We start from the raw sequence: 15,461 nt of genomic DNA on the forward strand, positions 1-15,461 counted from the left end.
GATTGTCCAGTGAAGCCCCGCCTCTTATGTTAATTTCAATGTGATCTTGCAGCGTGTGTGTGTGTATGTGTGGAGATTGGAGAAGAGCTGGATCCACTGAGGCAGCCCGGTGTCTATGAGCCTGACAGTACATACACACACACACACACACGCACGCACAACCTGCCGCTGCTGCTGAGGAGGTGCTGCTGGGACCTTTATGAGCGCAAAGAGCCAAAACGTGACCGATCCGATATTATGTAGAGACGCAAACCGTGCAGTTCCCCGTCTATTCCCCGGATCCTGCAAAACCACCTTGCATCAAACCATGGGAGGTCAGATAACCAGGAATTCCTTTTACGGTAAGAATATTATAGACGCGGATACCGTACGTTATTATTGTGACGATAGCCTTTATATATTTAATTCACTTAGGCTATTCCAAGGATTTTATTTATTGTAGGCTTCATGTACTCGTGAGTCGCCAAAGTCTGATTATTATGAAGTTTGATAGCCTTAATTAATAGCTGTCCACGCACATGTGCGCATGAAATAAATTCAATGTCGTATTTCTTGAAATAAGTAACATGCATAAGTCCCACGTTATAGGATAAACGTAAAGATAATAGTATACAAATTATCTCAACGTACGTGAATTGTGAACTGTCAGGTTATAACCTGTAGCCTACATTTGTTGAGTATAAGGGCCTATAACACTTTTATGAGGATTGAAATAATTTCTAATTGTCTTAACGTGCGTACGGTATTTTTGTTTTGATTGACACATGACATTGAAACTGCTAGAAAGTGCCTTCCTATAGCCTAATAGACTAGTAGTCAGCCTACTCAAAGCCACTTATTCTGTAGGTGCAAATGATGTTGCTTCTATATCTGAACTTCTGAAGACATTTCTCACAGGTTATTTTTATGAGAAACGTAAGACTGTTCCCTGAGTTGAATACCTCCAAAACAAATGACAATAGATGTCTTTAGAAGTAGCTGAGAAAAGCATTTTTTTTTTATTGAAACCTATAAAGAAAACGTAAAATAAATTCTTATAATATTAAGGGTAATTGTTTTTTTTTTTTTTTAAATACGTTTTAAATACAGTAGCTCTATATTCTGATACTTATTATAGAGTGTTTGATCAGTAACAGGAGTCTCTATACATGTCTCTCCAGCTCTTTAAACAGAAAATGCATTTTCAGGCAGGGATGCCAATTTTATCCAAACAGGATAGAGAACTCAGTCGGGATACTGATTAAACAAGTGTAATTGAAAGTGATGACACAATTAAATGAGCAGACAAAATTGAAAGTGGAACACTAAACAAATTACAGTAAACTGTGGATATTGGGTACTCTCTCCTGATTGGCTGACAATTTGTCACCTACCTGAAAATGTATTTTCTGCTTATTAAAGAGCTGGAGAGACAGGGAGACCTCTGTTACTGAACAAACACTCTATAGAGTATAGAGTCTATAACAACAAACTATATTGCTTTAACCTTTTAACAAAACATTTGTTGTTTTAACCAAAATACTTAGCCTACTTTTACAGTGTTCTACAGCTACCAATGGTTTCTCCCCTTGTAAGAGCAGTTAAATAATTAACCTTAATACCAAATGAACTTGTTTTAAAGTGACGTGCAAGGGGTCATTACTGTTTGTTCATCATGTCACCACCACCGGTTCTTTAGGATGCATTGCTGCCATGCCCTGGGGTGCTGCTCCCATGTTTGAAAGCCACCATGTCTTATTAATATCAATGATAAATCACATTAAGGGCCTACTGTATATACGCTTGGCTTGTTATTAAACCAGGACAAAACACAGAGGACTGCATGGCGTAGGAGGCCACGTACGTGACAGCTGGCCAGGGCCAGGCCTCATCTCTCTGGTGTTTTTCCTCCACAATTAATGACAGCAACCACAGTCATAATGTGTGCGGCGGCGGCGCACTAAGTAATATTATCCTTCCTTAACCTGCACGTCTGAAGTTTGCCGTGGCACCTCTCTTTATCATGGCGGGGGTCTGCTCTGTGTCATGCTTGACATCTCTGTCGTCTGTCAGGTTGCATGACTTGATAGACACACACATGCTCAGCCTGTCACTGTGCCATCAGTGATGCACTGTAGCACTATATAAACCAGACTCTTTCAGGTGTAAGTCCAAGTCAAGTCTCAAGTCCTGGTATTCACAACTTCAATCTGACTCAAGTCTAAAGGGACGTTTCACACCAAGCACTATGGCTGTATCTACGAAGACAACATTTAAAAAAAATCATTCTAACTCATGTGGATAGCAGAGTCCACAGCACCACAACTATAACAAAGGCAATGGGTGAACAATATAGTTATTGTTATCGTTATAGTTGGAGTGTTTGTTGTGAACAGCCTTTAAGTCTCAAAAGTCAGCTCTGGCAATAACCCCATGCAGATGTTGTTTACCTCCAGTTTTTGGTGTTTTTATATTGATCCAGCCATTATGAGCTGTAGACCTGTAGTGGTTCTCTAAGTATTTTAACCACTTTAAACATTGCATCCCTATTTTGGGCATGTCATGAGGCAAACATTTTAAACGTACTATTATTATACGGTCTCAATTATTATTATTCCACAATTGACATTTGATCTGTGCTGATTGAGTTTTATAAACACGGAGTCTGAAACCTGTTCTAAAATTGCCACTGGTGAAAAATGCCACAGTTCACTGTTGAAAACCTGATGTTAGGAGATGCAAGAATTAAACTTTGCAGCAGCAAGAGTTGACTTTGGCATATTGAAAAGGGCACGATTGTTTCTTTAGAGCAGTTTGCGGCCATTGAATGGAATTCCGTGTCGAGTAGTTTGTCATTGATTGAGTACAATACGCTGGCATTGTTTCCTTGAAGACATCGCGTATAACATGACATCAGGCATACAATATGGTGAACAGACATGTTATGACTTCATTTAAAGGCATTGTGCACAGAGCACCATTCGACAGTGTTCAGACGCCGTGTGAGGGCCTCAAGGCACCCATGTATGCTGTGTAAACACTGTATGCTTTAACACTTGCCAAAGGCCCTCTAAGTTGACAAAAAAAGAGAAAGTTAAACTGCTCCTTTGCTCTGCATTTGCTCTGTGCCTGAGGTATTTTCTCAGAAGCCACATAATGAGTCTTTGTCTTCAGAACCGTAGCGTCCCTAGCATTCAGTGGGGCAAACACACAGCCGATCTATAAGATCTACAAGTGTCAAAGATTTTTAAAGCTGAGTGAAAACACGAGGGTGCCTGGTATAGAGCCCTGGGGAACTCCAGGCAACCATGTGTAGGATTTAAGAAAGTGGTTAAAGCCCTTACCAGACATTAATGTATGTCTGTTCACAGCTTCGGCCATTATATCATTCGTAAAGATAATTCTTAATAAGATAATTTTTCCTTTAATGGCTTTATTTTTAGATTTAGCATTTGTTTACATTTTCTTCAAAGTCATTAAAACCTTACCAAACTTAGGTGAATAATTGAGTCAGGAACACATAATACTCAAGTGGAGGGTTTGGTTGGGGAGGCAAAATTCACCCCTGGATAACTTAACTTGGGGAAAACAATAACTGCACAATGAGGTTCAATGTCGTACAGTATCTCAAGCAAGTTTAAAGTCGCTACAAGTCGATTTTCATACTGTACTAAAATGAAAGGAACCCAAAGGCTTCCTCGAAAATCAAACAATCCATGGTGTGCTTTGAAAAATAAATAAATAAAATAATGTCAAGTAAGGGAGCTCGGGTGGCGCAGTGGCAGATATACAAGCTCACAGCGTGGCACCGAGTGCCGCGCTGCAAGCTTGTAGATCTGCTATTTCTTTTTTTTACATCATGAGCATTTGTGTCCTTGAATATTTCAAATCTTTCTAAGGTTTTTGGAAAAAACTATGTTTCTGTGTCAGTGGTGCTCAAACTTTTTCATGTGAAAGACCCCCATACATACTTGGCCACGGACCCCCATCTCAAAATATTTAGCTCCAGGGCCCCCTCCAGAAGCAAAATTTTAGTTGCAAATGTTTGCTTAAAAAGTACATATATTCACGACTTTTCAAGAATAGCAGACCTACAAGCTCGCAGCTTGTAAAGCTTGTAAATCTGCTATTTTTCAATAGCTAAATTATAAAATAAATAAGGCCCCACCACCTTGGGCCCTAGTGACTCAGTCCCACTCCCCCCCCCCCCCCTTGTGACGCCCCTGCGGCCTGGGGCGGCGGCACCTGTCATCGGGTGGTGTTGGGCGGGAGGAGTAGGACGGAGACTCTAGTCTACACCTTCCTGGTGGGGCAGGTGAATAGGATACAAAAGCAATGTGTTTGGGGAGGAAATAATCTGCATAATGACGACTAAATTGGGGAGAAAATGGGTAAAAAGCTAAATTAAAATAAGAATAATGCCACGTATACCATGAGCCGTAGTCATTGGCCACCAAAGTTTAGGGGCCATCAATTAAAATACCATACCAGTCGGTCTGGTATGTTTAGGGCCTAAACATACCAGAATAACTGGTATGGTATTTTAATTGATTGGTCTCCTGGACCCTCTCAGACCATAAAACAGATGAATATGAAATCTATGTACACACACAGAACCTGTTCAATGTTCCAAATGAGGATAGGTCTAAATTACTGTAATAAACTTGTTCTTTTTCATGCCCAAAGGTGGCTAATTGTTATGATTGGATGATACTTCCAGACCCTTACATAACTGTTGATGTGAAGTAAAGGACTTTTCTTTAACCTTCCGCATAATCCTAATATGCAATCATGCCATAGATGAGAATAAACTACTTGGGAGGATTTCAAAGAAATGCCTCAGTGATAACAGTACCACTTGGCCTTGTAATAATGCTTTGAATCATGTGAAAATGTGAATGTGGAGTCTGGACTTTAGCTTTACCAAAGGGAGCGACGGTTAATTTAGAGCTCATAATGGCTCCCTGCCAGGTCCTTATCAGTCTAAAAAAAAGCCAGATGTGAAGAAAATACGTATTTTTTGTTGTTATTACAAGTAAGGTACACAGAATCATAAGTGGAACTTGTTCATTCATGATTCCTATGTGGATTTCTTGGAAGGTAGCTGTAAGAATGTGGCTAGACACTGAGACCAGTTTTTCTTGATGAGAACATCTTATCTTGTGAGATGATCTGACGACACCATCCTATTGTTTCTTCTGTGATGTGAAGTGATGTAAACATAGTTGATTGATTGTCAATCCCACGTTGGACAATCAACACTGTGTTTGACAACAAATAACTCACTTCATGCAGAAGCTTAACTCTTTCTTCGTTTGAGAGATAATTGTATTCAATTTTTTATCAAACATTCATTGAAAGTCTTTTAACTTTCTCGTTTATTTGCTGGTTTATTGGCTTGACTCTGAAGGAAAGTTATTGCTAATGGTACTGTAAAAGGTCTGCTCTAAGATAAACGGAGCCCAGCAAATAGACTTGTTCTCCCTTTGGGGGAAACAGGTGGCCCCAGAAAGCAAAAGGACTTATCAGCCAATCTGTCCATGTTATTCAGTGCATTCACTGTAATGTTTACCTTAACCATGCCCTGCCCACTGAATTCACTATAATGTAATTACCGTGGCACGTTCTATCCAGTGAACTCACTGTTCTAGAATAAACTGACCAGTGACCACATTTTGTCCAGTTAATTCACTGTACTAGAATAAAACTGATCACATTTTGTCCAGTGAAGTCAGTCTATTGGAATAAACTGACCTGACCACTTTCTGTCCAGTGAATTGACTGTATTATAATAGCCTGACCACATTCTGTCCAGTGCATTCATTCAATGTAATGCCCTCAGGGCGGCATTATAATATGCCCCTTAGGAGATCAAACCGCCGCACTAAGTTCTTAATTCCTTCCACACGCAGACAGCATTTTAACTTGATTTATTTACTGCCATTTGTTGTTTCCTTACAGTATGTTGTTCTGTTGCCTCTGACATATTCTGTTACTACTAACTGCTGTGTACGGCAAATGAATTGCCCTTTTGGGATAAATAAAGTTCATTTTCTGAATAACCAATTAAAAACATTTTGCCCCAAACAAAGGCATTTCTTTGCTGCACAAACAGCCATTTATTCAGAATTCATCATTTTTGGAAGGAACAGGCAAAGTGTTTCTGCCAGTTCCCAGAAGTTATTTTTATTGTATTTCTTCGCCACTAGGGGGGCGAGAAGAACTTATGGGCAGAAACCATTATATCTCTGGGCCGGAAGTCAGCCCAGAACAGAATCTGAGTATGGGTAGCTGGAGGCAAAGATGGCGCCAGAGGTTACCCATATCTAAATAAAAAGGATTACAGTGGCAACGCCTCTGAGCTGAAGCCCACATATTGTGGCGAATCCTCCAAGACTAGCCAGCCACCTGCTTGACTCTCATGTATGAAAATAGAGATCCACACAGGCTCAATGCAATCAATTAAACATGGGCCACATCTAGGGTTACACGTCATGATGGGAGTTGCTGTCAGCATCTCCTGTACATGTCAAGACCCACACTCAGTGTTCCTGTACATAATTGTCCTCTTAAGACCTCTTAATACTACACTAATACTCTGGTTTATTGCATGAGGCTGTTTACCTTGGATTATGTTACCTTTCAACCTCTCCAAACACAGAATTTTTCTCCTCCCCTTCATATTCACAGGTTATTAGTACAATAAATGGTCCTCGGTCACGGGAGGAAACAAACAAGCAAGTTTAAAGTTGGCAAAGATGAAGAAAAACAGACGGGTATTACAGGAGATTACCAATTACTGAAATTACCTCATTTCATAAAACGTCTCACAGCTGCACAGTCTCCTCATGAACAACGAACCCGGCTCTATTTTCTCATCCAAGTAGAAAGTCGAGACGACCAACACAGCCATTGTTTAATTTAACCTTGCACTCACAAGTGGATTTCTGAAAATAGTCCAATGTAACCTACTCTGCATACACCCACTTGGTGGTTATAAGGTGCAACGTTTTACAAACTTGAAGCTTTGCCGTGGCCTGACATAATTTTCACAGAATACATTTATTGTACGGTGCTATTGAATCGTACAGTAACAGAGACGGGCAGTGGTATGTGACTGGCAGCAGGTCAAAACCTGTACCAATCCCAAGACAATTAAAGTGCAGTATGTACTGCTGCAATATACCGTAACTCCAGGTTGAAAGTGGATAATGGGCTGATAATAACTCTCTTAATCTTTGTGTTTCCACCTAGACTCTCTGGGTGGGCCCTTCCCCACCACAAGCCACCGATGCCACCACAAGCCCAAGCGCTGCCTGCCCATCCAGCAGTGTGGCAGCATGTCACCCTTCCCCCTCCTCTTTCACCCCAGTGCCAAGGGATCACAGATAGTCATGGACACGTCCCGAAGGACAGTCAAGAGACAAGCCAGCTTCTGCAACGCCATCACCTTCAGCAACAGACCCATCGCTTTGTATGAGCAAGTTCGACTGAAGGTAAAACAAACGGAACCTGACAAGCGCTATGCAGTGGGCAAGGATGACAAGTCCCTTTTCTCCCTCTTTTAGTTTCTCTTAGTCCATTCCGCCTTGCTGCCTGTCTGTCTCTTAATTCCTCCCTCTGTCTGATCCCCTAGTGCAATTTTGGTCAGTTTTTCCCCGCTCCTGTGTGGGCCAAAGCAGCAGCTTAGTGCAAGTTTCCACTTCACCTATCGGGCCATCTATGTCTCTAAAGTGAGAGAACAGGGCAAGCATTGCCATGTGAGGAGCAGTGTTATCTTGCATGACAAATGCAATGCAAATGTGGACTTTCAATGAGACAGAAATAGCTCCTCTACAGGCAATAAACATACCAAAGTACTGCACCTAATCTTAGTCGTTCTTTAGTAAAGATATGTTGTTTTCATCATTTGTTCAGTAGTGTACTTGAGAAAAACACATATTGCTCCATTATGAGGTAATGCCCAAAGGTTCACAGTGAGTTATCTTGCTCAACATTGCTCAAACTCTGTCTCCCCAGATCACTAAAAAGCAGTGTTGTTGGAGCGGAGCGCTACGCCTTGGCTTCACATCCAAGGACCCATCCAGGATCAATCCAGACAACCTGCCCAAGTACGCCTGCCCCGACCTGGTCTCCCAGAGTGGCTTCTGGGCCAAGGCCCTCCCTGAGGAGCTCTCCAATGAAGGAAACATCCTCTCCTTCTGGGTGGACAAGAAGGGCCGGGTGTTCTACCGCATCAACGAGTCCAGCCCCATGCTGTTCTTCAGTGGGGTGCATGCTTCAGAGCCTCTTTGGGCTCTCATAGACGTCTATGGACTCACGCGAGGGGTCCAGCTACTAGGTGAGTCTCCCGTTGTCAGTGGTGTAAAGTAACTAAGTACATTAACTTATGTATTGTACTTAAGTACAACTTTGAGGTATTTGTGCTAGGGATGCGCCGATATGAAAATTCATGGCTGACACTTGCATGCCACCAAAACTGTGGGAGGAGTAGCGTGGCACAACATTCTTTTTTATCTAGGAGGCCCAGGAAGATGGATGGATGGAATAAAGTCGGACAAGTACTATACTGTTGTCTGGTTGCCGTGCAACATTTAGCCGATAGCCGATAACGATACAGATATCCACTACATCTCGGATCCAAACATTGTACTTTTACTCCACTACATTTATTTGAAAACTTTAGTTACTAGTTACTTTGGAGATATACATTATTATATTATAAAACATACATTAACCACTTTAGCCCTGTTTTATACATAGGCTATTTGCAAATAGCCAATCTACGCGTTGTGAGCTTGTTGATCTGCTATCTTCAAACATTTTAGTACTTTTACTTTTAGTACTTTTGGACACACCCGCAACTTCCGCAGCAACAGTTTTCAATCCCAAAACTTTTTTTTTTAATTTGGTTATTGTTATTGGCTGAATGCTTCAGTTTACCGTCCTTAAAATGAGAGGCCCTGAGTTTGAATTGGAAATGTTTTATCAGATAAGTTTTGAGTGAGAATGATTGTGAGTTGACTTTTACATACTGTACAGCTGCTCTACTTTTCCCACATCCCACCAAAACAGGCTAGTGGAAAAAGATGGTGAGAGATTAGAGAGGCTGCATAATAACCACCATCATTAGAATCAAAGAAATGTCCTAAAGGCGGAATTTTAAAATGGCTGAAATCCATTTTAAAAAGTTCACCTTTGTGTTTTAGTTGAAAGAGTTTTCCACACATTAGGACAAAATAAATTCTACAAAGTCATCACTTTTTTCCCTTTACAGTAAAAGGGCTGTTTTTAGTGTGTTCAATCTTACGCTCAACACAGCTTTGTTAAACTCATCATATGACAAATGAAATTTCTGCAGACTTATGCAAAAAGAAGATATTGGAATCCAGGCGAAAGTCTCTGCATATTAAGCTGTTTCCAAGAATTATGCTGGAAGACAAAAGGAAGCTGTCAACACTATCAATAAAAATAGAAGAGGCTCCCGTAATGTGTAGATAGTGCCATTTAACCTAATTTCTTGTGGTGTTGGCTGACAACGAACAACTGTGCTATCTCGCTTTGGGCTATTTGGTATCCAGCGCCTGAGTGTGACTATCTGGAATTCAGTCAGTGGCCTTGGCGGTGGCAAGCCACGAGGCCACTGTAGCTTACAAGTCTAATTCCTTGACAGACATAAGGAAGAATGATTTCAGGAAAGGACACATTTGGGGACATTTTGAATGGTCCACTTTCTGGAGTCCGCACTCGATCCCTTATACAGTATTCTGGCTGTTCAAGTACAGGCAGGACATGAACTTGCCATTGTTGCCACTTGCCACATAGATCTGTCTATACATCGCCTCTGTCCTGAGCAGATGAGTCTCATCCCTCAGTCAGCATAAGGGTCACATCACTATCAGCCTGCCTCTATAGCCCGAGAACGTCAGTAGTCAAGAGCATGGTATATCTCAAAGTCCCAGTATTGCCCCGGTGGTTGGCTGCAGTTCAACAAGCACTTACTGCCTGAAAATATGGGCGGACACATCAAAGTCTCTCGCGGCAAAGCGGCACATGCGCCTAGTTGCCTTTAACACAGGGCCGTGTCGTTAGACTTAATGATGCTTATAATGTGGGCTGGCACTAACCACTAACGTATCACCAATGGATGAACAATTCAGCCAAATTTCACCTGTTAATGGGCAAAGCCGTTCATCAAACAATCAGTCCATGAGGAATTATACCAGGTCTGGAGCAGATGTTTTCTTCTGGGGTCAAATGGAGGGTGCTGCTATACCAACAAACAGACTTGTACAGAGTACAGACTATATTATAAGGGCTGGGTTTAGTTAGATGACCTTGATTTGGCTCTCGCGCTAAACGTGCAAAACAAATGTTAGTTAAAGAGCATTTGAGTAAAGCAGCATTAAAAAGCCAAAATGTTGTTGTTTTTAAAGATGGTTATTATACAATCAAGTAAAGATGAAAACAATTAAAACGAATTAAAATGCTTGTATTAGTAATTATTTGATTTTCTATTAACCCTTATGTCACGGCTCAGATGAAGCTCTTGTAATGTCAGTGACTTCATTCTAAAGCTGAAATAGCCTACAGCCATTTCTTATCCAACTAATTCTCTTCCTATTTCCGAGTCTTAAGAATTTAACTGTAGTTGATAACATCCCTTTTCTCACTCGCTGCCTTTCCTTTCATGTACAGTATGATGGATTGATTTTCAAAGTGACCCTGATCACATGTCAGGGCATATTAGTATAACTGCAACACTGCCACCATGTCGTGCCAAGGCTCTATGCTAAAAATGAACACTCATCATGCCCCTTGATATTTTTGTTACGATGGAATAATCAAATGATCCAATGGGAATGTGTGATGCTCAAATCTACGTTGAGAGTTTTTAAGGAACATGAAATATTGCTGATGTCATGGAAAAACCCTTGTAACAGTCGTTACATGCAGAATTGAGTGATCATTTACATGTGGAACAAGATTTATGTCCCCAGGCCTGTTGAAACTCACACACTAGTGCTTTCAGAGAATTCCTGAAAGTTTGTCTAGGGGGTAATTGCATTGAGCACATGCTTCACAGGATTCTTGTGTAGCTGTATCCACTTGAGTGTATGCTGATAATGTACAATATCAAGGAATTGACCAAATGCCCCCACAATCTCTCAATTTAGTTTTGCATCAGACCAAGGAGGATCTATTAAAGAGCAGTGTTGTTTCTTCTCAAAAGCAAGGATCAAGGGAGTGCAGTTCAGTAGTTAGCCACCCTTGGAAAGAGTCAAAGGTGATCTCTAGACCAGTGAGAATGCCTGAAAGCTGAGATGGTGTTGCATAAGTGAAGAAGGCTAAATTAATCTGCTGGAATCAAACAGAGCCTCAGGGGGTGTCCAGACCAACAATGCTTGGCCCGTGCAAGATATGTTACGCAAACTGAAGAGCCCTTTTGTATCGTATTAACTGCTTTGGATTGTTAGGCGTCTGTGGCGCTCTGCTACAAGACACATCAGTCTGAGACCCACAAAGGTTTCCTCTTAAAATGAACATTATCTGTTTCCTACTGAATGACTCCTTTCAAAGCTTTGAGACACTGCAGAGTGCTGTCATATCTTTGCGCTTGCCTGTCATCTCTATTCACTTTGTCCCCATGAAGAAAACCTGATGCTTTTAAAAATACAATGGTACCGGGAGCTGGGTGTTTTCCTAACAACTACAAAACATTCAGCGCTGAACAGTTTCAACAGTTTCTTATCAACACTTTATCCCTTACAGTGGTGTTGTCCTCCACCTCTTTTTGACCTTCTTGGATTCTGAATTGTGCAATGTGTGTTTGAATACAAATGTTTTTAAATTGATCCCTGACGCTGACTGAGTTCTCAGTCAGCGTCGCTGATGTTTCCTTGATAAGGGATCCGGGTTTATTGAAAACGACCCTGACAAATAAGATCAGAAACTTAGCTGTGTTTTACTCTGAGTTCCCAGAAGCAAAACACATATGGGAATGATACAGGGTGTATCCCGCTGATCCAGCTTAAGAGTGTCTGGAAATCACAGTGTTATCCATACTGTAGATATGACTACAGGCTTAACAGGATGAGTTTGTTTATAGGGCTGAATCCTAAGAGATCTGGCATGGCGTCCACAGTTTCGCTCAGGTGTGATGGATTTCCTACAAGGCAGATAAGCACGCCAAAGAGAAGTTATCTTTTGATGGATGAGGGACTCTCCTGTTGGAGGGTTGTTTACTAGCGGCAGATGAGTCACTTAATCACTGACAGAACGGTAGTGAACCGTGAGGCCGGCGTGAGCTAACATCATCTACAACCTGTCCCACTAGTCATTAGAGAAGAATCCAAAATGGCGGCCAGAGTGGTGAGGAAGCTACGTACCTCTCAGGTGATTAAGTGGAGGCTATTGACATCAATCATCTGTGCGGATGATGGCACTGCAGTGCATTAGGCTTACAGAGCATCACGACAGGGAAAACCATGGGCTGTATGCCTTACCTAATACTCCAGGAGACATTACTAAGTCTGCTGCTAAAGGGGAAATAACTGTTGCATAATTGCTGCGGGTCTTGGTGGAATGCTGCTTGTCCACAGAATTGTTGTTGCTTTCTAACATCAGGTGTGTCATCCACAATACGTTTCAGGTTACCTAAATTAAACTCAAGCGGGTTGGAACTGGTTTACAATTTACTTTACCTTTAGCTGATACTGTTATTGTCTTTCCTTAACTGATCAAGAGACAAACTGGAAATGTTGAAAGGGCCGCTGCACAAACATGTTTAAGAGCTGTCTGGACACGATTGTATTGCACTTTCCTTGCTTTGTGTCTATTTCTGTGTTCTCACACACGCTTGCTTGCGAGCACGTGTGCATGCGCGCGGCCGCGCGCACACACACGCACACACACACACACACACACACACACACACACACACACACACACACACACACACACACACACTACAGACCTCACTCATTGTTAGACTTGTCATCGCTGATTCTATCTGCAAGTGCACATGGCTGTGATCTAGGGATAGAAATAGTTTTCAATCAGGACAAATCAGATGCAATCTGGCCGCAAAAGAGAGAATGTCATGAATGCAAGGCATTGCAGTCAGCCCATTTTGTAGCTGAAAAAAAAGATCTACTGAATAAAGAAAACATGAAAATGTATCATGCATAATGTATTAGTTAAAAGCAACATTACATGCTCTCGGATGGTGCAGTGGTAGTTAGTGCTAGCCCACCACCGCAGAGGTTCTGGGTTCGAATCCACCGTGGTGCATCCGGCTTTGTCGAGTGTCTATACCAGGGGTCTTCAACGTTTTCAGGCCAAGGACCCCTTAGTTGAGAGAGAGAGAGATGAAGCAGGGACCCCCACAACCTTTTCATAGATTCCATATAGTTTCATTGTTTGATAGCACAATCATCAGTGTATTTTGGATTCATGTCAATTTGTGTTTTCAGATATTAAACCACTTGAACTGTCAATACTAACTACTAAATACTACTAATAAACTTGACCTTCCACTCTGTACATAGTCTGCTCTTTTCCCCTCTACACCAAACCTCTTTGCCAAAAATAGCCGACAAACAAGCTCACAACGCCTCACATGAGCTTGTAGATTTGTTATTTTTGGTTAAGCTCTCAGAATAAGGACACTTGGGTTCAAGTGGTTAACACTTTCCAAGCCACGGGGAGCCCCTTAATATTAAAACCGTACTATATCAGACTTCCTAGGGGGGGGTCTCAGCCGTTCGTCTTTTCCCGTACTTTCCCGTATTTACCGAAATAAATGATTTTCATCCGAAAATCGGCGATCGTCTAACCTTCCCTAGTCACCACTCGTGCATCGATAGCTCATGGCTGGTCTGACATGAAGCAGAAGTGATGTCATGGCCCTTTCCTTCTCCAAGGCACCTTCCCCCATTCGGTTACTGTCTGTACACAAGTGCTTCTACTGCAGCCGTGCTGGGGGCTATGCTAGCGAAACTTTTCAGTTCTACTCTTGAGTCACACGTGGATTATTTGAGGGGACATTTACGTGAACGGATCGCGCACGCGAAACGCACGGGGACATGATGCGTCAGCCGAATCTCCCACTCTAAGCCAATGCAGATTGAGTTTTTCACTGGGAACTGGGGTGAGTATACAACGGGGGATCGCGGTATGGTAATGGGGGATGAAGACCACGTGATATAGCGCTGGATGTCTGGTAAAATGAATGCGGTTCAGATCATAATATAATAATAGAAATTTCACGGCTAATCTACCAACAACCATTCTATTTCGGACGGCAAAGAGTTAATATAAAAAAGTAGAAAAAAGTTTCTATCGCACAAAGATTTGGAGGACCCCCTGTAGTATCTCTGAGGACCCCTGGTCTATACGAACACAATTGGCCCGCATTCGGGGGAGGGTGATAAATGTAAACTGTAGTTCTACATGCTGGGGCAGCACCTGTTGGGCGGAAGGAGTAGGACAAAGACTTTATGTCTTCCCGTTGAGGGCTCCTCACTGGCATGTGAGTCATTAGGATGCAACAGCAGCGACAAGCAATTGTGTGTGGGTAGGAATCAATTGGCATAACGACTAAATTGTGGAGGAAAAAGTGGTTAAAGTTATACTATGTAACTTTTCTTATAAAACAAATCTTAAAGTTGTCCTAACTATTAAATCGCTAAAGTTTTAGAACACCCACTCCGTTAATTTCAGCCCCTAAAGCCTTCTGTAAATATGTTTTCTATGATCCTGGCCGGGGTCCGGATTTCGCGGCAAAATTACGTCATCTGCATCATCTGTATACGTTGTGTATACGTTGGCCAATCACATCGCGTATCATACACACATGATACACTACCGGCCAATCACAGCGTGTCTTGCCGTCTCTTCAGGAAGTAGCCTCCCTCAGCAACAGTGTTTACGATGGTGACGGATTCTTGCCTTTACTCCCCAAATCCTGGTCAGAAAATTTCTACCCCTCTACGGATTTGTATCGTTCGCGGTGGGTCCCGCGGTGGTTTGCGGCCCCGCTCCGGTGGTCCGCGGCGACACCGGGCGAAAAACGGCAGAAAAAAGCAATACCTGCTACTGACCACTAGTTTAACAACTTACACAGTATAGCTTTTAAAAAAAAACAATATTAAATACACAATTGGAGGGAGATTTGTGATTTGGGTTTGAATTAATGTTGATGTTTTATATTAAATTATGTATTTAATCATACAATTAGCTATAATGCACAGAACATTGTGTTCCTTATAGTGTCCATGGGGCTGCATACTAAATGAGGGACCAAACTAAGCTCTTTTGTTCATTATGATTGATGAGGTTATTTGATAAGCCTGATGGATCTAACTGTGCCCAAGTGAACTGGGTCTCTACTAAATGCATCTAATGACCGGTCTGGTGCTTGCAAGCAAACCCTCCAAAAACAATAAACTGGAAATTCAGCATGGTAATAACAATGTGCA

The 15,461-nt window shown here is 41.9% G+C and overlaps 1 protein-coding gene across 1 annotated transcript in view; it reads left to right on the forward strand.

The window, feature by feature from the left end:
• Positions 1–307: 307 nt before the first annotated feature.
• The window catches only part of LOC308296666 (E3 ubiquitin-protein ligase NEURL1-like), a gene marked incomplete at both ends in the record, with an annotated part of 31,558 nt that continues 16,404 nt past the window's right edge, over positions 308–15,461 (forward strand). The window contains 3 exons of the mRNA XM_080739994.1: positions 308–341; positions 7,234–7,475; positions 7,999–8,320. Coding sequence (XP_080596120.1) covers positions 308–341; positions 7,234–7,475; positions 7,999–8,320 — 598 coding nt within the window. The remainder of the gene's footprint in view (positions 342–7,233; positions 7,476–7,998; positions 8,321–15,461) is intronic.

The sequence above is a fragment of the Nannobrachium achirus genome, assembly GCF_963921795.1.
Source record: "Nannobrachium achirus genome assembly, chromosome: 13".
Taxonomy (NCBI): Eukaryota; Metazoa; Chordata; class Actinopteri; order Myctophiformes; family Myctophidae; genus Nannobrachium; species Nannobrachium achirus.